The 25,321-nt window shown below is 44.0% G+C and overlaps 2 protein-coding genes across 3 annotated transcripts; one reads left to right on the top strand and one right to left on the bottom strand.

Annotated features, from left to right (window-relative positions):
- The first annotated feature begins 12,016 nt into the window (after window positions 1-12,016).
- LOC127334483 (RING-H2 finger protein ATL58) lies at window positions 12,017-15,769 on the top strand. The gene is made up of 3 exons (XM_051360938.2): window positions 12,017-12,655; window positions 12,762-12,844; window positions 15,126-15,769. Exons 1-3 carry the CDS (start codon window positions 12,446-12,448, stop codon window positions 15,544-15,546), a joined length of 714 nt encoding a protein of 237 aa, XP_051216898.1. The 5' UTR covers window positions 12,017-12,445; the 3' UTR covers window positions 15,547-15,769.
- A 738-nt stretch (window positions 15,770-16,507) lies between these two features.
- Window positions 16,508-22,400, bottom strand: LOC127334484 (auxin response factor 7). 2 transcript variants are annotated; one of them, XM_051360940.2, is made up of 15 exons: window positions 22,156-22,400; window positions 21,958-22,060; window positions 21,219-21,334; window positions 20,925-21,020; window positions 20,739-20,795; window positions 20,380-20,532; window positions 20,195-20,279; window positions 19,895-19,985; window positions 19,607-19,771; window positions 18,806-18,925; window positions 18,650-18,725; window positions 18,329-18,497; window positions 17,709-18,184; window positions 17,430-17,620; window positions 16,508-17,344 (listed from the first exon to the last, which is right to left on the bottom strand). In XM_051360940.2, exons 2-15 carry the CDS (start codon window positions 21,986-21,988, stop codon window positions 17,152-17,154), a joined length of 2,019 nt encoding a protein of 672 aa, XP_051216900.1. In that variant the 5' UTR covers window positions 21,989-22,060; window positions 22,156-22,400; the 3' UTR covers window positions 16,508-17,151. The 2 variants fall into 2 exon arrangements, with proteins under 2 accessions (XP_051216900.1, XP_051216899.1); XM_051360939.2 differs by having other exon boundaries at window positions 21,958-22,400.
- Between the last annotated feature and the right edge of the window lie 2,921 nt (window positions 22,401-25,321).

Here is a 25,321-nt window from a genome sequence, read left to right as displayed (position 1 = left end):
TGTTGTAACTATTTTTGCAATATTACCAGAATGTAGTTTTAGTGAAGCAGTCATCATTAGAAGATAGTCGCCAAAGCGACCCTGTGCAACATTATGATGTAAGTCTGCTTAGTACAAGTTCCATACATTGTCTTATTTATGCAACTTGTTATTATCTTATATCTACATTGCATAATAAATGTTTGAATAGTTCACTGTTGTAACTATGTTTGCAATATTACTAGAATGCAGTTGTAATTAAGAATTCCTTAGTAGAAGATAGAGCGCAAAAAGGTTCCGGCGTGAGCCTATGCAACGATATAATGTAAGTCTGCGCTTAGTACTTGTGACTATCTCATATCGACAATGCTTAATACATGTTTGCATAGTTCATCGTTTAATCTTTTTGCATTATTATCAGAATGCAGTTCTGATGAAGCAATCTTCATTAGAAGAGAGGCCCACAAAAAGTTCTGATCTTTGTTCTGATGCATCCTCTCATAGCCGTCAACCTAGACCATTCTTTTCATCAAACAGTGAACATCTCAAGGCTGTACTTTATAAAAGACATGGTATTGCTTCTTTAAGGTCTGTAGCTGATATGTTGACCAAGAGTACACAAGATTCAATCAAGGCGATTGCCAAATGTCAACATGTTATTGATGATGCTAATAGAAGTCCTCAATGATTCTATGTAATTTTTTTATTTGGGCACATTAATTGCCTTGTAATTTTCCTAGTTATTTTATTTGTGTATGTAATTGTGTGTATCATTGATATCAGATTTTAGGCTCATGAAATTTAATGCAAGTTGACTAGTCAAACAACCAGGGCCCTATAACAGATTGGGCCGGCCCATTACGATAGTGTGGGACCCACTTTCATTTTGGGCCGGCTCACTTACTTACTTGGCGGCCGTTAACGGGAAAGTGGGACCCACTTTGTGCTTTTGGCCCGCCTTGTCTTGTTGGACCGGCCCACTTGCTACATGATGGACCCCACATACTAAATGGGCCGGCCCTTTAAGAGGAAAGTGGGACCACCTGCGTTTTTGGCCCGGCCCACTAGCGTGTTGGGCCGGCCCACTTGCTATATGGTGGCCCCACATATTAAATGGGCCGGCCCTTTAACAGGAAAGTGGGACCCACCTGTGCTTTTGGCCCGGCCCACTATCTTGTTGGGCCGTCCCACTTGCTATATGGTGGACCCCACATACTAAATGGGCCGGCCCTTTAAGCGGGAAGTGGGACCCACTGTGTTTTTGGCCGCCCACTATATTGTTGGGCCGGCCCACTTGCTATATGGTGGACCCCACATACTAAATGGGGTGGCCCATTAACAGGAAAGTGGGATCCACGTGCTTTTGGCCCGCCCCATCGGCTTGGTGGGCGGCCCATTTGATCTAATGTGGACCCCACGCACTAAATGGGCCGGCCGATTAGCGAGGAAAGTGGGACCCACGCTAATTGGGCCGGCCCAATAACTTCTTGGGCCGGCCCACTTGCTTTAAGGTGGACCCCACTTTGTAAATGGGCCGGCCCGATAACATGAAAGTGGGTCCCACATGTTTTGTGGGCCGGCCTTTTTGCCTGTTGACCGGTCAAACGAGTGCATTCGGCCCGGCCCACATGCTTAGTGGGCCGGCCCATTAATGTTTTGACCAGTCAACCTTAGAGGTTAGGCCCGACCCACGTAACTAATGGACCAGCCCAGCTATATAGTTGACCGGTCAAACTAAGTTAGCTGGCCCGGCCCGAAAACTTAATGGGCCGGCCCGCTTAAGACGTGGCAGGCCTCGTGTGGGCCTACCATCTACCACGGGGTTTCAGCGGTTAACGCCGTTAACCGCCAGTTAACGGCGTCTGCCACGTGGTAGTTTGCATGACGTCAGCAGTCAACGGGCTCCCGGAAACACTTCTGCAACGGTCCGATTTTCCGTGGCGGAAGGGCACCCAAGCGCGACGGACCGAAAAATATGTGGTAGGACTTTGCCTGACGCAGTTTCGACAACAGAACCCATATCGTCGGGTTAGGCCCATAGGCGACGAAAAATACCCCTTAGCGGACGATTTTGAGACATTGTCTATCAGAACTTTTCTTGTAGTGTCGGCAGGCCTCTCAACCAGGCCCGTGCTGAATCTTTCAGGTAAAGTTGCAAGCACTGTATTGCTGCTATCTGATTTCTTTTGTGCAGGATCACAGTCTGCAAGTAATCATCTATCCAAGACCTCGGCTCCTGCTGTCCATCATACTTAGTGGCATCAGTAGGAGTAGGTTTGAACCTTTTGGGTGGCATTGTCTCACGGATCTTGTAGCTTAAGCAATCAGCACACCTCATCTCACCGTCATACTCCTGGCTTTCTTCCGAGGTGTCGCTATCGTACTCCTCCCTTGCGGCTCGCCGTCGCCTGGCTTTTTCGATTCTATTCTGGGTGATTTTGTCCCGGGCGTCCCTTGAACGGTGCTTTGAGCCGCTGGCTTGGAGCGTGAGCTTTTCCTTTTGTGGAACCTGCTTGTCTCCCAAGATTGCGAGGCTTTCCAGGGCGCCCCGATGAGCTTGAGCCATAGAACCTTCCGGTCGTTGGTTGATGAGGTATGCTGCGAGGTTGGCAGTTGCTCCTTCAACGGTTTTTGGCCTTAACATACCCGCAGTGTCCGTAGTCATGAAGGACTTGGATAGGTTTGACGTTATTTCTCTAGCATCATCCTCCGAAAGTCGGGACAGCCTTGATCGATGCCTCCCTACACCTTGGCTGCTTCGAGACGCGCTTCCTCGTGAGCCCCTCCGTCGTTCACTAGATTGATCCGCTGCTAACATATGTCTTTCGAGGGTGGCCTGCTCGTTCGATAGGCGCTCCCGATTTTTCTCCAAGATAGAGCGATAGGCATTGAGGGTCCCAACCGAAGTTCCGGTGGGAAGGAGTGTGTTATTATGTAATGCTGCCCGGGCTACTGCCCATTCTTCCTCCGCGATGGTGTAATCGATGTTGTTGTTACTGGCACTGTTTTCACCATTGTATCGTCTGCTGGAGCGAGGGGTGTGATCTCCTCCTCCATTTCCCGCGTTTCCTGCGTTATTGGCAGCATAGACTTGATGAGACGTTGCTTTCCAGGTGGCCTCCTTGACAACGGTGCCGACACTGTCCTCCCCGATGAATACCTGGCACTGCAGATGAACGGTGTGTCACTCGATCCCAACCTGTGCCTGGTGTCGCAGTTCAGGCAGTAGTACGAGGTCATCGCCGATGATGCAGGGTTATCGGATCCAACCGACATCGAAGACGTCGATCGAGGAGTCGATGGTGGAGACGAATTCGTCAAGTCTGTCAAGCCAGCCGAAAGATCGATTGACGATGACATGATCGGTCCTACGGCCGGTGGGGGCGATTTCCTTGCCGATCTGGGGATGAACGGTTCCAGCAGACGAAGGACTCATTCCGCGTTGACGTTGCAGTGGACGCTCCCGAATGTCATATCCATGTTTCCTTGTAGACCCGAGAAAGTCGAGCGAGAAGAGTCGTTGTGCGGGGTGAACTCATAGGAGCCGAATCGGATCGGACTCCCCAAGCTTGATGATGTTGACGGCGTCGACGAAGCTGCCGACGACATGGCTGGATCTGCCGATGACGGATCTTGTGCCAACAGGCTTCCCACAGACGGCGCGAATTGTCGAGGGTACTCCTCGGCAATGCCCTCCGTTTGGGGCTTAGGGTAGATGGAATCCTGTAGGCTGACACGAGACATCGGTTATCAAACAAGCAGGGAAAGCGATTTACCCAGGTTCGGGGCCCTCGATGAGGTAAAACCCTTACGTCCTGCCTGTCTGATCTTGATTATGCAAATATCGGGTTACAATGGGGTGCCGAAGGTTTCGGCTGTGATCTCGTCGAGAGGCTAAGTACTACGGGGACCTAGCTCTGGACTTATGGTGGCTAGAATAGCTAAGATTGCGTGTGTCCCTCGGCAGCCCCTCTCCTGGCCCTTATATAGGGATCCAGGTCTCAAGAGATCTGTCCGGGTACGACTAGGTTACAAAGGACCCTAGTTCTAGACTTTCCTTGTATTCTTCGTTTCTTCGTCTTGTTCTTCAAGGAACCTTCTTCGGCAACGACGTAGTAGACCATCTTGCCATCGTGTGCCTTCATGGGCCTCCAGTTGGGCCGTACAGGATAGGGCAATAACAGTTACCCAAAGGGTAATACCCACGTCAGTGTCCTTGCGTTTATGTTTTGCTATTCCATAAAGACATGTTGAGTACCACTTTGTTATGTTTACTCTATGATCATAAACACATAGTTGCTTTCAATGCACTATAATTCATGATCCTTTGTTTGAGTTACACTTCATGTTATAACATAGTTGCCAAGTTCAATTGAATTATATCTATCATGCCTATGTTAGAGTACTTAGATCCCAGCTCGCAATGCTTTACATGCTTGATCAAGATTGTGTTGGCTTCATGTCACCTCACAAATTATTTTGTTATCACTTACCTACTCGAGGACGAGCAGGAGTTAAGCTTGGGGATGCTGATACGTCTCAAACGTATCTATAATTTTTGATGCTCCATGCTTGTTTTACACCAATTTATATATGTTTTGTTTACACTTCGTTGCACATTTACATGATTTCTGGCACTAACCTATTAACAAGATGCCAGAGTGCTAGTTCCCTATTTTTTTGCTGTTTTTTGTATTTCAGAAAAGTTATACGGGATATATTCTCGGAATTGGACGAAACAAAAGTCGAAGTCAATATTTACCGAAAGAAGATAAAGTCTGGAGGGGGACGAAGAGGCGCACCAGAGCGCCCACACCTACCCTTGGCGCGGCTAGGGCTGGCTCGCACCAAGGCATGGTGTGGGCCCCCAGGTGCCCAACCGACCTCAATCCTCCGCCTATTTATTCACGATCTCGGGAAAACTCTGGATACCTGAGCCAAAATCCACAAAAAGTTCCATCGCGGCCGCCATCACCGAACCCATCTCGGGGGTTCTAAAGCTCTTCCCGGCACCCTGCCGGAGGGGGAAATCATCGCCGGAGGTATCTACATCGCCATGCCCGCCTCCAAAGTGATGCGTAAGTAGTTCAACCCTGGACTATGGGCCCATAGCAGTAGCTAGATGGTTATCTTCTCCACCATGTGCTTCATGTATTGATCTTGTGAGCTGCCCTACATGATCAAGATCATCTTTATGTAATCCTCTATGTTTGATTTGCTGGGATCTAATGAATATTGAATAATATGTTAAGATTGATTATATATTCATGTCATATGTTATTTGTGATCTTGCATGCTCTCTGTTGCTAGTAGAAACTCTGCCAAGTGGATACTTGTGACTCCAAGAGGGGATATTTATGCTCGATAGTAGGTTCATGCCTCTAGTAATCTGGGAGAGTGACTTTATAACTTCTAAGGTTGTAGATATGCTGTTGCTACTAGGGATAACCCAATGATGTTTTATCCGAGGGTAACTCTATTGTTTACTTTACGCACATTGGTTAATGCGATAGACGGTTGCTTGCAACTTTATGCAAAAACCTCCGACCCGACATTCATGAGTTTTGAGTGAAGAACGAAGAGTGCCCTGTCCCTATTTTGTGTCCCTAAATCTTGGATTTGGAAGTTGGTAAATGGAAGGGGTGCGGACGCTAACCTGAAGGTGGATTATTAGTCATAGACACATTTGGCTTACGGTATATGTATTATGTTGGAATGCGCAATACCAAATTATCATAGTAATCATCTTGTCATGTATCGATCGATATTCTGTCAATTGTCTAGCTGTAATTTGTTTACCCAAAATGCTATTTTCTTTATGGAGAGACACCTATTGTGAACTATGGACCCCAGTCGTTCTTCCTTTACTGATAAATTCAAATGCAATCATGTTCTGTTTACTTTCTGCAAACATCTCCTTCCATTCGATACGTCTAATCCTTTGTGTTCAGCAAACCAGTGAGACTGACAACCTCACTGTAAGTTGGGGCAAAGTACTTTGGTTGTGTTGTGTGCAGGTTCCACGTTGTTGCTGACGCCGGTAGTGCGCCCTACCACTAGTCAGCCAACAACACCTTCAGAAGTCACGCCTTTATCCTACTGGTCGATTAAACGTTGGTTTCGTACTGAGGAAAAACTTGCCGATGTGTTCATCACACCTTCCTCTTGGGGTTCCCCAACAACGTATCCACATACGTCGAGTACACATCATCAGTTTGCTCTATATATGTTGGTTCTACTCACACGTGCATACATTAGTTGTAGTTGTGTGAGTAGAGCTGGTTTTGATATGGGCTAGTAGCTTCGTGTTACTTGACCATATCATATACAACCTCTTGTATACAACTTATTCTCGGATAAGTTACATACTTGTTACTAATATTTATTATATAAATCCTCTTATTATGGTTGTCATCAAATACCAAAATGGGGGAGATTGTAAGGGTACATTGCCTCTATGTTGGTTTTGGCAATTAATGACAACCCTATGGACTAATGTTTTCATTGAGTTTATACGAAGGAATATTCCATAGGTACTACTTGTAGTCCATGTGTTGAATTCAAGTATGGATTCCATGAAGATAAAGATATACCTTGACTATTGGCATCAAGATCATCGATTCGAAGACATATATGTGATATGATCAAGAAGAAGAAATGAAGATGGAGTTCTTATGTGAAACTCAATATTAGCCATGCTTTATCTTATGTGTTAAGCAATGAATGATTATGATCTTGAGTGCTTGATCACAAGTGAAGAATTCAAGATATGGCTCTAAGTCGGTGTCATGATAGTATCATGAGTTGATCTATGGTTAACTAAGATTTAGAGCATGCAAACAAAATAAGAGTTTTTATACACCTCAAGATAGTATGATATAGCATGAGAAGATACTAGGTTGACCAGTACAAACAGTGGTGAATAGATTCAAGTTTGGTCAACACATGAATCATGAAGAATGTGCCACGTGAAGTCATGTGGTATGGTAAGCCTTGTCAATTATGCTTTATGAACTAACCCATCATATATGTCCCCTTATGTTGTCTATGTGGGTTAGGTATCTTTCCATGACCATGCATCAAAAGTGAGATCTCATATAGCCCATGAAAGGATGACATCAAGTGGTGATCGTCATCAAGGCTGAGTTGGGCAAGTTCAAGATGAGCATCTCAAGAAGATCACATGCTTGAAGCTTTCCGTACATTTGGTGATAATGGACATGTGAAGATGTGCTTAATGAAGCTATCCCATAGTGGCGTATGGGGGAGCAAATCATGAGACTTCACGAAACAACAATGATCAAGTGATGCACTCCGGATTGATGGAACTTGAAGCGTTTTCATCAAGATCAAGTGGGATGCGCAAGGCAAAGGTATGACCTTGCTAGGTTTTCCTTTTACCGGTCTCAAGGTGGTTGTTGGGAGACCGGGTTATAGGATAGATAGCCGCACTATCAAGAGGGGCTTTCGGTTGGGTAACTTGATCACATCGTCTTAGGGAGCTCAACCCTTTGCATGTTTTGCATTCCATAAATCTCGTTGCTTCTTGGTGTTTCTTTATTTGAGGTTCTTGAGCTTGTTGCTAGCTTCACAACAAGCCCAAGTTCATCGAAAGCGGAATCCATATGCATCTTCTATTGCGTTTTCGATCTTGGAGGTTTTACTGGTGTCCCTTTTATAGATAGGTCAAAACATTCATCTTTTGGTTTTTATTCCGTGGGTGGACAATGATTTTTCTATGCATAAAGTTGCAGGGCTTGTTCTTCGGATTCCAACAAGCCCAAGATCATCGAAATCGAAGTCCGGACGCAAAAGATATCATTGTTTTTGTAAACATGTTTTCCTATTGGCGAGACCCCCGGTCGACCGGCCGTCCCACCGGACCACCCGGCACCACGCCCGCCGGCGCCGGCTTCCTCACCGGATGGCCCGGCACAGACCAACTCCCACACCGGTGCACACCGGACGCAATCCAGGGGCACTTAGGGTTGGCCCGGTGCCACATCCGGCGTGACCGGCCCTCCCACCAGGCGGCCCGGTGCCACGCCCGGTGTGCCGGCCCTCCCACCAGGCTGCACAAAAAACTCCCAGATCTACCTCAAACGGTCATATTTCTTTTGGCTATAAAAGGGCTTCTTCCCCAACGTTTTTCTAGGGTTCCTGAGCATGTTTTTGACTACCATTGTTGAACCTTTTGAGCTTGCTTCCTCTCCCTTCCCTCATATGATTCTTGCATATTCTTGGGGGATCTGAAAGAGGAGATCTAGATCTACAACCTCCTTCAATCCATTCCTCCCCTAAGTGAGGGGAACTGCTGGGATCTAGATCTTGGAGTCATTTGTTGATTTCCTCCATTGTTCTTCCTCTTTAATCTCATCCTAGCATTTGTTGCATTGGTGGGATTTGAGTGTGAAGGATTTGAACACCTTTGGTGTTCTTGCTTTGCATCATTGCATAGTGTTGAGCTCTCCACCATGATTAGTTCGAGTGAGATACCGTGAGCTTGTTACTCTTGGAGGGAGACATCTTAGTTGGCTTGGCGGTTGGTGCTCCGGTTATCTCTTCAAGGAAGATTTTGAAGAGGCCCGAGCTTCTTCTTCGTGGAGCTTGTGAAGTGGTTTTGGAGCTTGTCATCTCCGGAGTGGAGGAAAAGCTAGCCATAAGGAAAGGGCTATTCCTTCGTGGGATAGGCTCGGAGAAGAAGGTGAGCCTTCGTGGCGTTGGGAAATCCTTCGTGGGATCCCAACCTCTCCAAACATGATGTACCTTCTTACAAAGGAAGAAAACACGGGAATACATCTTCGTCTCCGCGCGCCTCGGTTTTTTCTATACCCAAGCTTACTTTCCTTTGTGATAGCCATCGACCTTGAAGTACTTATTATATCTTGCTATCACGTGTTGTTCATATATATTGTGCCTATCTTGCTTAGCTCTACTTGTTGTTGTTGCACTTAGTTGAGCATAGCACATTTAGGGTTTATGATTGTAAAATAAATGTTAGTTTAATTCCGCATTCTTACAAGCTAAATCTGTAAGAGTTTTTAAATGGCTATTCACCCCCTCTCTCTAGGCGACAACTCATCCTTTCAGTATCTCTTCAAATTTATAATGACCCTTCCTTGTGTTCCTCAGATGCTCAATGAATCGCTGCATTCAACTTTTTTTTTGCTTCCACCCTCTTTTTATCGCCAAAACTGTTAAACCATGTCCGAAACAAACATATCTCAGCCACCCCCAAGTTGGTGGTCTAAATCCTTGCCTTTTTTAGTGGCTTCATTGCAATGCACATTCATTATGCTAGTGTATTATATGTATATTTAAAATAGATTTTACCCATATATATTAGAAGCCATATATTACTTGAGAATGTAATGATCACCTAATACTAGATTATAATTACTTGTACTAGTGAACCGAGGCATAGCACGATGGCAGTAACATGCTCATACATCCTAGCATGCCCGCGTTTGAGCCTTCGTGCTTGCATTCGCGGTGTCGCACACACAATTAACTCTATCAATCAATAGCGTTGGCGATTTCTTCCGGCACCCACTTTCAAATTACTTTAATATGGTTGGATACAAAGATTTGTCAACGCCTAAACCTCCCACATCCATCCAAATATACACGCCTAAAATTTTAGTATTCCAAAATTCTCCTTCTACCCTTCATCGTGAACAATAAGACAATGGTCATTAGTAAAAGGGGTGCTTTAGTATCTTTCATTTCACTTCTTGCACCTTATAGTGCCTAATCGCTTTAAAATTAGTTACTCCAACACTGTGTGTACTACACCGAATCTCCTTTATCGGTGTTCTCATCCACACATTGGATCCTAACTCACTGACATCACTGTCCATCGCACCATCGATGATGCTCTCATCCACCACACCGAAGCCACCTCATGGACAGTGTCGCTCATGTAGAAACAAATACTCCCGCCATCCATAAATAGATATCTTAGATAGGATTTACCAATCCGTGTCGATAATAAGTAATTTCGATCTAACCGCGTAAATCTTTCTAATCAGTACGGGATGGAGACAAACTCGAAGGGCGGGGCCCTATCAACCAAGCAATTCCCTTCTTTCTCGCTGACTTGAATCAACTTACGATTGAAGTGAGGATTGACAAGATGATTCGATTCCAAGATTCCATTCCAATTTAAGCCCAACACTTCCTAAGAAAAATCTCGAATTAGATCCAAAATTGACGGGTTAATGTGAGCTTATCCATGCGGTTAGGCGCTCTTCAAAGAGAAATCCATTTTCTAACTGGCCTTTTGGAATATACCCTGGATCGGAATATGAAGAAATTATTACTTGATAATTTCCACTAATTTAAAGTCCTCATTATGATTTCTTTTATGGGAAAAAATCTCGAATGTCTTAGATTCTCAATTACTTATCCTTTTATGTACTTCAACGTTTCTTACCCTTCACTAACTTTTGATGGATTCTTCTTATATGTTATAGTAATAACTAGAAAAGTTATAGTAATGGCTATGGGCTCCCATATTCGTATTTTAAGTCTTTCTCTAAAGTCATATATTTGTTCGTTGGGTTCCCATATTCGTTCTCTGGGCTTCTATATTCGTCTTATAGGGTTGCGTGTTCGTATTTGTCCTCTCGAGTCCTATATTCGTCTTCTAGGGTCTCATATTCGTCTTATGAGTCCTCTTCTCGAGCCTTTCTATCTTTCTAATCGAATATTAGGATTCAAAAAACGGGTAGAATTTACTTCTAGTGTATATACTCCTCTAGAAGCGCATACAATAATGTGTGACTGCTTTTTTTTTCCGGTGAGAAAGGAAGGAGAAAAGGGATCTTAACAAGCCATGGATATAATATATACATATAGCCTAGAGCCGAGTCCACAAAGAAGACGAGGTTCAAATATCAAAGAGCATATTTTGTTAGGTTGATCCCTAAGTGCAGAGTTTCATGTGACGAACAACGAAACTCCATTTCTTCAAACACAACCCGTGCCACCGACAAATGTTTGACTTTGACTGTGTTTTTTGGGGTTATCAAGAATCTACTTATACCCAATGATAGAACATTTTGAAAATATGTTCAACGGGGATGGTAGTTTCAAGAAAGGAAAATTTAGGCCGGTAGTTTTGAAGATCATCTCGCTAATCGAAAGATGAAGGATAGCTAACAGTAGATAGCTAGCACAAGGATCTAATGAATTATGAGTTTAATAGACCCCCTTTAACAGAAAGACCTATATTTCTTGCTCATTATCAGACAATCACTTATTCATGGAAAACCATTTTCGTTCCGCTTAGCCCTACTGGGTATTTTAGTGGTAGGTTCTATAGGAACTGGACGATCTTATTCGGTGAAATCTAAATCACAAGCTTCTGATAAAAACCGAACCATCCAGTATCCTCTATTGCTTCGGCTTCTTGTAAATTCTACTATGTAAATAATGCAAGAATTAAGAACTTCCAGGCACTAACTGAACCACCCATCACCATTCAAGACATTTTGTTGCATTTTCAGCAGTTGCATTGAGTTTGGGCTGCATCGCATTTTCCCAAGCAAGGATATACATTATTGCAGGATTCTACTTTGCCATTGCATTGCAGCAGTCTCAGTGCATTATCTAGTAATCTCGATTTATCCAAGTGTAAATGGATGACCTAGAAAAAGGTCCATAACACACACCAAGAAAGATTTGTTCGCGTGCGACTTGGATTTGCTGATCCCTTCACTCCACTCCAATCCAGTCGGATCATCGGACGCTCGCCACGCACGCACTCTTTGCGTCCCGCTACCGCTACGCTACGCCAGCCTCCCTCATTTCACTCTTTCCTTTTCTCCCCTCCCCGCTTCTTCTCCCAGCCCGATCTGCGCCGCCGCCCGCCGCCGTTCTCATTCGCTGGAGTCACCCCTGAAATCCTCCTTCCTGTTCTTACTCTTCCTATCCCAGTTCGTTGCAGCTCTGGCACCTCCACCTCTGGTCCTCTGTATCTGCCCCCGAATCGCGATCTGTCCAGACCCATCTCCTACCATTTAGGTGCCGAATTCAGGTGGATTGGTGATAGCTCTTTGGGTTTGTACCGCTGTGTCAAGGCTAGGCTGGAGGTGTGTAGTAGAGGTTACCCAACAAGATCCCCGCGAGCAATTCGGATATTTATTATCCTCGCCGGCGTTGCAGTTTGGACGGCGACCTCAGTTCTTGTGGGCGTAGGTGGCTGGGGAATAGTGCTTGTTCATGTTTAGCTGACCTTTAGGCTCCTTTGCTTTGGCTTACCGCTAACATTTATGTTGTCTTTGCTGATGCCGGCTAGTTCGTAGGACATGTTCACACCGCATAGGAGACCGAGACACATGAGGATAGGGATGATCTAGGTAGAGTTCACCGGATAAACTAGGGATTCTGGGGCCAGTTAGGGATTGTGTAAGCCGACTGGTTTGTTTTCTTGGCCTGCCCGTACAGCATTCTTGGTTTGGCCATGTCTTGTACGTCCCCAGATCCACCAGACTACTGCTCGGCCGTATCGCCTGAGCTCAAACTGTACCAGGCGTTCGTCTTCTCCGTGCCAGTTTTCTTCACATTCGTGTTGCTTCTCTTCTTCTACCTGTTCTACCTGCGGCGCCGCAGAGCCAACTGGCAGTCCTTGCGGATGAGGGCTAATAGTTTGATAAGGGGAGATAACCCTAGGGTAAGTTGCCCTTTTGTGTTTCTTCGATGACTAAGTTCGTTAGTTAATTAGTGCGTTTGGAATCTTACTGTTTTTTTGCCTTTCTTGGACACTTTTGCATTTATAGTTGGAGTGCGGCATTAAGAAGGAGGTGCGCGAAATGCTACCGGTAGTGGTCTTCAAGGAGAGCTTCTTGATCAGGGAAACACAGTGAGTAGTCTACTTCTCATCTCTTTGATGCAGTTAATATAGTTTTATGCTAGACTCTTATCATCTGAGAATCACTTGACTCGATTTTTTCTGTTTCAGTATCTACTAGTTCTTTTCTTATGTGAAGGCCGTGACAAAAAGTTCTAAAAAATATTGCGGTGTATACTGTCCTATTGATTTTTTCCCCCTTCACTTGCTTAAGATTTATCTCCTTAATTGATAATCTTGTTCTTAATTAAGGCTGCTACAGCTCAATGCCACCAACCCTTTCATGCCCATAAGTGCGAGATAGGCAGTTGTTAACCGCTCGCAAGAAACTCACGGACGGATTTGGAAATTTGATGAACATAAGGAACCACCGAAGATACGGCAATAAATTGAGACCCTTCAGTTGGCACACGATCGATAAACCTAATTAATGGTTGTAGCAGTACTGGGTTTCCGGGTTTCCGTACAAGTAGTGGGGTGGTACATCTTACTGATATACTCCACTAATGAAGGGTTCACGGATTAAATTCTTTCGAAATAAATCATGTGGACATCTCGACACGTGAACTTAGGGTAATAAATATGCATGATATCAAATGTTGTGAAGGAGATTATGTTGACAAGTCTGCTTTGTTGTTTTTTTCATTAAGATAAATATATTTACACGTGTAGTGTAAACAGTGTGTTATCAAGGGTCACAGATGCACGGGCCTCTTCTATTGCAATCAATTAAAAGTAATTACAGCTACCTACGTATTAAAAGGCTCGCTGCTAACATGTACACAATACAACCCATTTGAAGTTTTGAACCCAACATGAGTGCAGGCTTTAGTCCCAAAACCCTGAAAAACATCTTGCTTGAATCATAAGAAGGTTGGTAGGCACAAGCCCTCTGATTTTCAACCAATATGGCCATTTCCAGCTGGGTAAGGGTGTGTCTGGATTTAGCCCAAGTGTGCCTTGCCAAAAATTGTGCTAGCCATATTATTTGTTAAGATTTTGCTTGCCCATAAGTTGGCCAACATTGGCAAGAAAAACTAGGGTGTGTTTGGATTATAACCAAAACACTCCATACCAAAAAGTTGGCAAGCCCACAAGATTTGGTCGCTGTTTGGACTGACACTGATATATTGGCTCACCAAAGTGCGCCCGAGCCCACCCATGTAATTTTCGCCCACTTGAGGGTGAGCTGATGGCACAGAAAAACTTCGCCAACAAATTGGCAGCCCACCCGCTTCTCCGTGGTAGGTCCCATGTAATTAGTGCTAGTACTGGTACAGGCCAACAACATGCAGCGAGCAATCCACCGTTTTGCTAATATCCGAGACATATTTTATCTGTAGGTTTTCAACGTAATATTTCGTTGGCTGATGGCTCATTTAACTAGCAATTGTGAAGAGCAGCTAGCAACTGCGGTAGTCACTTGATTCTCTTGGTTCAAGATTTTTTTCCTTCTTGACTCCATTCTTAAAAGAACATTTCATTAACATTTGTTCTGTTTGATTTGGAATAAAATCAATCACCTGTCAATTTGAGTTGTCAATGTATGCCAAGTCAGTTTGGTTGCAAACCAAACGGAGGCACTATTCTACCAAAATATTTGAAGAGCAATGGCTATTAATCCGAACAAAAACACCTTACCAAAATTTGGTAGGTCTAGCAGGGGCACAAATTTGTTTTCGTAGGGCTAGCAGGGGCACAAACCAAACACACCCCTAGTGTCAGCAAAGGAGCATTAGCATACCAAATTATTGGCCATCCTCCAAATAAGAAACAAATTTTTGGCCATGACCAAAATGTCTGTAGGGTAGCTTTCGGCCAGAGTCCAAACAACCCTAAATCTCTGGAAATAACATACAGGTTTGTTTCAAATCTGAGGAGATGGCAGGAAGAAGAAAGCAATGAAATATTGAACACAAAATCACCTACACGTTTCCTATCAGATATTTCTGGATATTAAGTATGTATAAATGAGTTCTGTTCCAGGTTAATGTGCTTGGATGATTTTATCAATGTATCATAATACTTGTGGGTCTCTCTCACCACTACAATTTTAGCTTGTTGATTTCATGGTGTTTTAAAAGCTTATTTTATCATCTTGAACTTATATGAAGTACAATAGTAAAATATACTTGCGGTAAGGCATAGCATAAATGCCTTCCCTGACATTTCCATATTTGGCATGTGATTTTTAGATGGTATTCTCCATCACTAGCTATCGCTGCAACTATTTGTTTGCCATCTATTTTTTATGTTGGTTACATTTCGCTGAACAACTCCCCATTCTTGACAGATGCTCAGTCTGCTTAGCAGACTATCAAGCAGAAGAGCGGCTTCAGAGGATACCTCCATGTGGTCATACCTTCCACATTGATTGCATCGATCACTGGCTCTCTAAGAACACTACATGCCCCCTTTGTCGAGTATCTCTCCTTCCAGCCCCCAAAACTGTGAGCGTCGAGCCAGCTGATCTGGAAGCACAAACTGTCGAGGAGGACTCCTTGGATCTGCAGCATCAGGCAGGCCTCAATGATGAAGACACACAACAGGAGGATCAGGCAGTGGAACAGAGTAGTGAGGGCTTGACACAGCAGGGTGAAGAACAGCGGAGTATCATGCAGGATGCATCAGTCACTGTAGTCGTCGAGCCTCAAGCATTAGAAACCGAGGGGTCTCCAAGTGCTACCTGTCTTCCTTGTAAGCTGAAGAAATAGGGCTTATGTCAGTACTGTTTTGTGTTGTATTTGTAGCTTCTTTTAGAAGGACTAATAAGAGGCGCATGGAAGATATATACACCAACTATATACTGATTCTAGAGAGGGGAAAGGCTCTTGTAGCTGATGGAATTTCCTCTGGAGACTGAGAAATACTGATGTACAATGTTGTAGAACCACAGATGGTATAAAAAAATGGAACCTGCAACCTCTCTTTTCTTCAGCTGTGTTATCCACTAGTAGTATAAAAGAGGAGTGCTCCTGTGCTTTCCAAGACTTTTTTTTTGCACGCTTCCCAAAGCAGCTGGATGGTTGTGATCACCGCAGGGTGCAACTGCCCACATCCCACGACGCACTCCTCCTAATCACAGCTTTTGATCTTGCTTTGAAAGTTGTGCAAATCAAACTTTCAGAAAGCACCGGAGCATAAGTGAGTATAAAAATATATCGTTCTCAGTCAGATGATGCCATTAAATTTCAGTTGCAAGTCATGACTAATCACAATGCAAATTCCAAAAGTATACACATATATCTTCATAATCATGGTATTGAATTTCGTCCATGAGAAGTGTAGTACAAGTACTTATATGTGCTGTCATAATTTAGTCTTTTTTGAAATATCTGTCTTGAATTGGGTCATGACCATTACCACAAATATAGTGATGCAAAGACCCGCTAAGCACACAACCCAACAGAAGCGACCAACCACCACAACAGCAACATCTAACCAGCAACCGCACGCCAGCGTACCATCACCATTCTTTGATTCCGGCCAGGACAGCACTAGCACGGTCAGGAACAATCATTCCGACAGATAAACCTGCTTTTGGATCGGAGATCAGTAGATCATCATCAAGGCACATGGCTGCTCCATATAGCTAAAGCACAAAAAGGCCTCCACCACATGGCTACAAGCTACTCCACTAGCACAAGAAATAAGAAAGAATCGGCATCACAATGATGAGAAAGAGCATCAGCCAAAGCAAGGCATTAGTCTGGTTCAGTCATATATATACAAATACAGAGTCAATAACACGAAGGACAGCAGCAAGAAAGCACAAAGCACTAACAGCGATATGTTCGAGCTTCCAAAAGCACAACACCAACCACCACTCACCCAACCCAAGCACGGCAGCACACCGGACAAGGAATAAAGAAGAGGATGTTGCTGCTGGAATAAACACAACACTTTGCACGTTAAGGAACATGATGATGCCGATATGTACTACTACTTGACAATCATGGTAAATACTCCTATTTACTGGGCCTCGCAGATCTTTTTACCAGTCCTCTTCACCCAACCAAAACGAGTACTGGACACGAATGACATGGGCTAGTACCGAATGTGCAGCAAAGGAAAACATGGATGGAAGATGTCACATGGAATGGCTGCAGTGCTGATTCCCAGCCAATCCTGGCTGGCAAGGGACCTCACTGATCCAGCAACGGGCATGATCCACAAACCAAGGTAGATGTGGATGACGTCTTCTGGGTCCACGAAGCAACCAACCAATAACTCTTAACAGTCTCAAGGATCATGGGCATTGGCCCCCCATGAGCGACATCCGAAAACAAGAGAGGAAAAAGATAGGGCTGTGTTAGCATTCAGCAGTCCTTGTTATCGGCAACTTTGGGATTGTTCTCGAAGTCACTTTGCGGCAAGTCAGATTCGGACGATGGTTTGCTCGGGCTTGGCTTGATGGTGTCACCAATGACCGGCAGCTTAACCTTGGGAGTCAGATGCTTGGCCTCCTCATAGGAGTAAATGTATACCCTTTTTACCATGCTGCAAAACTCACTGCAATAGCACATGCCAAAAACGTGAGCAGTTAGGACAAGACTTCAAAACATAGCTAATAGCAAATCAACGCAAGGGTACATACTTCCAAGGGTCGTCCCCAACTAGCATCATATCATCTTCATCATCTGTGTAAACAAGCTTCCATTTCTTGAGGCTGGCAGAGAGCTCTCCGTGGATATCAAACATCTCTTCTAGTTTGTGGTGAAGATCGTCATATCCACGTAGCCTTGTCAAGTCCACTGCCCTTCCAACTGCCATTCCTTCCATAATTACCTGCAGGATGAACAGTATTTAGTTGCACCGCCATTTGCCATAGGGCTTTGAACATCGACCAAAAATGATAATATTAATCCATTCTCACCTTCGTGCAGCTCCTCACTTGCCTGCTCTGAGTCTCATAAGGTGAATGGTCACTGCTTGCTGCTGGAGCATCGGATTTGTTGACATGGGATGGTTGTGAGAGCTGATCGGACTCGACGTCTACTGATGCAGCTGGTTGTTCTTGACAAACACCAGAAACAGCTACCACTGGTGATGTTGCTTCCACAGCAGAGCTTATCTCAATTCCAAATAATCTACAGCCAGCAGTAGTAGGTTCTTGCTTCCTTGCAGATGGAACTTTGTTGATGCTAGCATAGAAGGAGTCGACTCTTGTGTCCCGCATTGGCCAATAAAAATGACTATTAGTTAGATTGGACGGCTCATTCTTCGTATTGAATCCAACATTCAGTGACGACGAGAAGATTGAATTTGGGCTTGACGGATATAATTCTTGAGTACGCTGTAGTCCAGAAAATGAGAATGTTTGTGCAGACTCAGACGGGGATTTCCACAAACCTAAGATAAAAAGAAGAGGTTAGATATGCAAGGCAACCAATATCTCAAATATTGCAATGCAAAATGATACGGCTTCTCGTTCTACAGAGTATTAATGACATGGGGCAGAAGATAACCATTAGCAAGGGTTTAGAATATACATACCAAAAGCTGGAGGTTGTTCTGGAGCAATTGAATGTGAAGCAGGAGGTCGTGCACGCTTATTTCTTGCAGGAGGCTGAGGTGGCTGTAGATTGGTTGCAACAAGTGGTTCCAGTTCCCATGGTGAAACTCTATCTGGACGGGGAATAGCAGAAGGCTCATCCCATTGGACCTGTCAAAGGTGGGCATGTGGATTGAGATCTTTTATAATGCATGAGAACATGACAATATAACTGTAACTCTGTTGCAACATATGCTAAAGAAATCAGTGCCAGGTGCAAATGAAAATTAAATTCTGCCACAAAATTCAAAAATCTTGAGCACCTTCAGTGATCTCCAGTCAGAATCTGCCCATGGAGATGTTGACATGCTCCCCAGACCAACAATTGTCCCACTGAACCTGTAATCCACGAACAAAACATTTGTCACATGTGTCCCCTCAATCGAGTCAATGAAACCTCCTGGAAAATATATAATTACCTTCTTTCAGGAGCTTCATCACCCTCAAATCTCATCTTAAATCTCATTCCGACAGACATCTTGTTATTCTTAGCTTCAAGGTACTTGTTGACACTGACGACGAACTCAGATCGACTTGTTCTGAAAACCAAATTAGACGAGTAACGTAAATTTTGCTGCAAATTTTACAATGAGCACATTTGACATTGTAGCAAGAAAACTGCGTGTTGCTGCAGATTTTAAAAAAACACTGCATTTTTACAAGATTAAGTACTTTACTGAATTGAGGTGCTGATCGGTGCATCCATCAAATTCATGGTTGCCTTGGAAAACAGAATTAAATGCCAGGTGCGCAATCCGATCACCAAGGCAAACAGGCAATCATCACCAACTGGTTTGTTTATATGAGTAAAGATAACAGAACATAATTTGTTTAGCACAGATTTGTTTTCTCTCTCTCCTTGTTTTTGTTTCCTTATGTTTCCGTTGGGTTTCATATCTAGCCTACACCAACTTGGTTGGGAAAAAAAAGCTTTGATGTTGCTGTACAGAAACAGGGCATGATATGGGGGCAGGGAGCGTTCACAACAAGGATACATTGAGCAATGTTAGTGGTTACATAACGTGCTATATGCAGAGTCAGGTGAAAAAGGAAAAGACACCCAACTTGTAAAGGTGAGCAGATGGACATGAATCGAAGGGGTCGCCACAAGAAAATTGATACCACACATTTTTTATAATAATGTAAACAATAGCATTAGTAAATGCCAAAGATACAGATAGCGTTGCACAACAGATGATATGGACCAAAAAGGATCGAACCTGGGTTTGTAAAAAACGGAAAAGAGTGTTCCGGTGGAGATGGCATGGGACGCAGTTGCCAGGACTCCAAGGTGCATGCTGTGGCTTGATATTACTGACGATGGCATGTTGTTTAGTTGCCGCATCAGCCTCCTTACACCGACTCGTAGATCCCCATTCTCACCTCTGTTAAATGACCAATAGTTAGCAGAAGTAATCAAAATAGAAACTTCATCCAGAACTCAGCAGATACAGGATAAAGATACAAATGCATTTGAGTTCAATGTGCAAATGCTAGTGCATGTATACCTCAAAAAGATAAATGCGTCACCAGCGACCAATCTTTTCGAGCTAACAAACACACTCCAGCCAGTTGTAAGCAGATGCCTTCGAGGTTGTCCTGGGATAAAAAAATATATATAAATAAAACCGTATATCGCCACGGACAGTACCACTACATGTCAATATGCCATCTTAGGAAACGTTTCTGTGCAGACTAGGAAGGCTAAATTCAACTGAAAAGAAACAGTGAACCAAAGCTGCAGGAATTATATAGTAGTACTAAAAAACTGTAACAATTTTTTAAGCAGCATGGTAAGATGAACTCACCTCGGAAGATGTGACGGAAATGCCATTCATTTGCATGGAGATCTTTCGCCACCAGTTCTTGCCATGGCGGATTCTGAGCCATATCCTACAGAACCATACCACATACAGGAGATGTTGAGCATTACAAAATATTCAACATGGTTGTGTATAAGCACATGCTGTTATAGAACCCTGTTGATGCTAACCAGTGGGGGCAAACATTCTTCAGCATGCCTCCTAAGAACCGAGAATCCACCATGAGTGCTTGTATCTGAAGCAGTCAAAGTCTTGCAGAAAGAATGGGCATTGCACTTTTCAGGTTCATGTGGCTCAGGATCAGCGCTGGTGGGTTCAGTTTGCTAATCAAGCAAAATTGAAAGAGAAACAGATCAGCTCATATACTTTTTAAAGTGAACTTGTAATAGATTAGAGAACTCGTCACCGTAAACAAAAGACAAGACAATGTGGGGGGGAAAAGTGAAGTTGCAGAAATAAATAAAGCTGGCAAGCAGAAGAGGTAGCCAAGAGCCAGAAGGGAGCGATCTATATAAGAAGGCCTACTCACATCGGCCTCTGGTTGCAGCATAATCTGAGCATAAACTTCATCCGAATCAGTTTCAGCCTGCACTCCATTGAAAAGCGGGTGAGTAAAAGTAGAGGATCTCCCGCGTCATAGATGATGCTATCACTAGACATTTCAATGTACAAGGAGACTAAACACCAGACCAAGCATGAAGAAAAAAATGCTTACCCTAAGTTCTACATTGACCACCTTGCACAGGATCTTAGATGGCAGATTAAACAGAGGCATGTGCTGGTCAAGCTGTTGATCTGTAGACGCCTCGAGCTAGGAAGAAAACATTTAATGGTCAGTTCAAAGACAATTAAGATAGATTGTTTCTGAGCAGAAGCAAAACCACACTGCCATTTTATCACAAGGAGAAAGCTACATTCTACATTGAAGTGGTGTTCGTGTTGAGCAGCAAACTCATTTAGTTATATGGGGCATCAGCAAGAGCAAACACCCATATACGGCAAGATATACCTGTTCCATATGACCCTGAGGAAAGTAGTAGACCCGCTCGCCTTGGCGAGGCACGGTGACCAACGGCCCGGCACAAGCATGCCATAGCTCCCTGTACAACGCGTCGCCAGAACTCCCTACACAGAGGCATTTGGTTTCGTTAAAAGCAAGTTCATCATGAAAGCAAGGCGCACAAATCAAAGGAACCCTTGACCTTGAATAATTTCTAAGAAGCAAATAAACCCTAACCCGCCTAGTATCATGAGTTAACTTTACGACGCGAGTAATTCTCGGTCGATCTAGAACCAACTTAGTTATCGACGACACGATTTCATGTGTAATTCATGCGTAACTGTGAAAAAACATGTGCAGTTGCAGTCGGTAGATGGCGACTCGCACGCAAGCATCCAAAAAGAAGCGGATAATGTATCGGGCGGACGTGTGAAAACTGCGAATTCCCTCCCAGGCCCGACAAAATCAGCGAACCTAAACAGCAATTTATATATACTACGTAGTGGTAAAAGCCGCTTTGCGCCGGAGCAATGCGTGCCGAGTCATGTCGGATTATAGGAAAATTTTGACCGCTTCTCGTCCTCACAGACGAGGCGAGCCAGTCAACTGGCCGAGTCCGCGTGTCTGCTCCCTTTGGCGTCCACCCAGAAGCCACTACTACTCGCGCCAGGAGCTCGTTACTCGCCGCGCGCGCAGAAGCTCAATTGAAAAAGGCGAGGGAACAGCGAGCGGGGCGAAGGAGCCGAACCTGGGCCGCCCGGGGCGCCGGAATTCGCCATGCTGGCCGCCGAGCGCCGGGGCAGAATTCAGCCGCTGGAAGACCGATCCGCTGGCTCACCCCATCCGCAGATCTAGCGGCGCGGCAGCACGAGGGCGTTAGTGAGGGCCCCGCGAGAGACGCGTAGTTCGGAGGAGGCGAGGCCGGGGAATAGCCGCGAGATCTCACCAGCGGAGGAGAGGACGGCGACGACGGTGCTCGGTTTGGCGGGGCTCCCGCGCGCGGCGAGGCTGAGGGTCGGCTGAGGGTCGGTGGTCGGAGCTCGCGTGGGCAGCAGCAGAGCGGAGGCGGTCGGGGAAGTGGGCGGCGGTGGTCTGGCGCGGTGTGCGGTGTTTTTTTACTGGCAGCGAACAGCGCGGCAGCGGGAGCAGCAGCAGCAGGAGCAAGGGTTGGGGTGGTGGGTGGGTTGGTGCTGGTGCTTTAGTATATTTTGTTGCGTTTCTCAAGATGGGAGGAAAATGTGCGGGATTTCGGGGGGAAAGCCCGTGACTCCACGGTAACGCCTCTTTACGTGCCTGCTGTGTCTGTGTGCGTTGCTATGCATACACACCATGTGTACACAGGGCATCTTATTTTTCTAACTCTAGCACGGGCTCTGTGGATAAGTTTCTTTCCTCTTTCAGATTAATACTACTAGTACATGACTAGTTCGCCCTGTTTGGATCCTACAAACTGAAATATTCTTTAGCATATTTGGCTCCTGATTTATATTAATTTGAATTTTATTCAGCTTAGATCTAATCATATCTTTCTTTGTTTCTAGGTTCTCGTGCGAAATTAAAATTGTGCTTTTGAACCCTCTTTCGATTCGGCGGAAATTTATTTTTTGTGTTACAAATACTTTGAATCATGCAATTTTTTGTATTCCACCTACCATTATACGCGAGTTTTCATGAGCTAGGGAGCTACCATCAGCAATCCCCCCCCCCCCCCACCCACACACACACACACACAGAAACACACATGAGCATATTTTCCCAAGGCTTTGAGAGATTTTGTGAAGATTGCCAACATTTGACCCCCCTCATTATCACTCATTTACATGTGCGCATGTTTTTGGGCTCCACCAACGGGGGCCAGCCACACTAACTTTCGAGGTGATTTTTTCAGGTGCTACATTAAAAAGAAATCTCATGCAACATTACATATCTCACTAAATACATTAAAATTTTATAGGTAGTACCAAAACATAGCAAAGGTATTTTTTGTACGCATATGATGGGTCGGACGTACAAGTGGACCATGCTTGCTTTTTTTTTTTCATAAACAGCTCGATGTTTTGAAAGTACATTATGTGCTCAAAAAGAGTACTCTTCAACAACTTATATTAGCCATGTTTCATCCTAGAAATATCCAAGGTAAATAATTCATTTCAAACTCTTATTCAAGAAAAAATACTAGTGGAGTTTAACACAACAAGTGCTAGTGTAACATTTGATGAATACTAACATGCTACGGTAGTCATTTACCAAGTATAAAATACAACAAGAAAGTGTGCATGAACGACTTTTAAAATATGTTCGTGGTGTAGGAATTCATCAAATGCTTACGGTTGTAAAAGATGCAATCATGTTTTGACTAGTCATAAATTTAATAACATAAGTTATTATGCTACACAAAGAATTATCATTGTGTCCATCTTGATTGTTTTTTACATGATTGCATCTTTACAATTGTAACAAAAATAGTGTACAACAATTTCTGATCAAGTTTCATGCTTAAAAAGTCAAATACATTTCAGGCTAAATGGAGTAACAACAAGGGATTTTTTTTGAGGACTTTTATGGTACCCCCAACTGAATATAGGCTGTTTATTTTTGTTGATCTAACGGCTTGTATTAACATATACTACTGCTAAAACCCTGAGTGGTATCATACCACTCACGTTAAATATGGAAGGCCACATAACACCCACGGTATTACTAATGCATGCAGAGTTAAAATTAGAAACGTCTACAATGATAGAAACAAAATCCTGTTAAAAATGGAAGGCCTCATAACACCCACAACTACTCCATGCATGGTCGCCTGGTCTGGCTCCTTCACGGCGCGGTGGTGGTCTAAATTGACGCTGCCGGAGTTTTCAGATCTTGATTTCCAAAAAGCTTGAACTAACTAATTAACAGAATATGTGCAGTCACCCAATGTTTGAAAAGAGTGGCTAAGTTGTTTCATGGCCGTCAGTTCTGCATTCGTGCTAAGTCAATGGCCGCGTATTTGAACTACATGCAGGTCGTGTTCTAAAGTTGCAGGAAGAATTGGTAGGGTGCAAGAAAAATTTAGAAGGTATTACTTAGAAAAGAACATGGAATACAAAATCAAATCTGGTTGCCAAGATTTTAGGCTAAATTAACGGGAAATTTTGTGGGACTTGATGCATCAATAAATGACTTTCTAATTAATAGTCCACATTGCCTCTTTAAATCAACGGCTGGATTTTAAATCATACCACTCACCTCATGTGGGTAGTAAAAGGTACCGTAAAACAAACCTTTTTTTTCACGGAGTAACAACAGAAGCGATTGATTTTTCACCTATAAAGAAGAACCCATCAGCAGTGACGGATCCATGTAAAAGGTGTGTGGTTAGTTGACCCCACAACTTTTTTTATTGCAGAACACCTTGGGTAAGAAGACAACAATTTGGGTAAATTTGTACATGTCTGGCCCAATAACTTTTTACTGCAAAACCCCTTAATACATGTTGTAAGAAGACAACAATTTAAGTAATTTGTACATTAGCACTTGACCCCGCATTTTGTTTTTGTAGAACCCCTCAATACATGTCGTAAGAAGACAACAATTTGAGTAAATTTATACATTAGTACATGTCAAACCCCACGGAGTAAATGATGTAAATCTAACCGTAGAGAGTTCATACACTATTGGGATAATACTGGTTGGCCAAACTATTGGTACGTATTTTTTGTCTGTTGAAAACGCAGCCTCGTCTGGCGGAAAACAAAACGCTAGTCTCCAGACGCCATGAGTGACAGTAATTACAGTCATGGAAACCATCCGTGCCCGAATAGGATGCTCAGGGCGCTCCGGGGCGGACCCAACAACAGCAACACGCCCCACTTGTGGCAGCATCGCCACGTTCACCGCTCAGGGCATCTTCAACGGCGCGATTCAAATGATGCGTTGGGCCGTCTGTTTTAGGTTGTTTGGATGGTCGAGCGGACACGCGGACAGTCCGCGTGTCCGTTTGGGTCGCACGCTGCGCCCAATGCGTGGACGCAGCGCATATGTAATAAAAAACCAAAAATGAAAATGAAAAAGGAAAACAACAAAAAATTAATTTAAACTAGTTGGTAGTTAAACTTAGCCCTATT

The sequence above is a fragment of the Lolium perenne genome, chromosome 6 (genome assembly GCF_019359855.2).
Source record: "Lolium perenne isolate Kyuss_39 chromosome 6, Kyuss_2.0, whole genome shotgun sequence".
NCBI classification, from domain to species: domain Eukaryota; kingdom Viridiplantae; phylum Streptophyta; class Magnoliopsida; order Poales; family Poaceae; genus Lolium; species Lolium perenne.
Note: the sequence above shows the minus strand (reverse complement) of the source record. Positions and strands in the feature narration are given on the sequence as shown.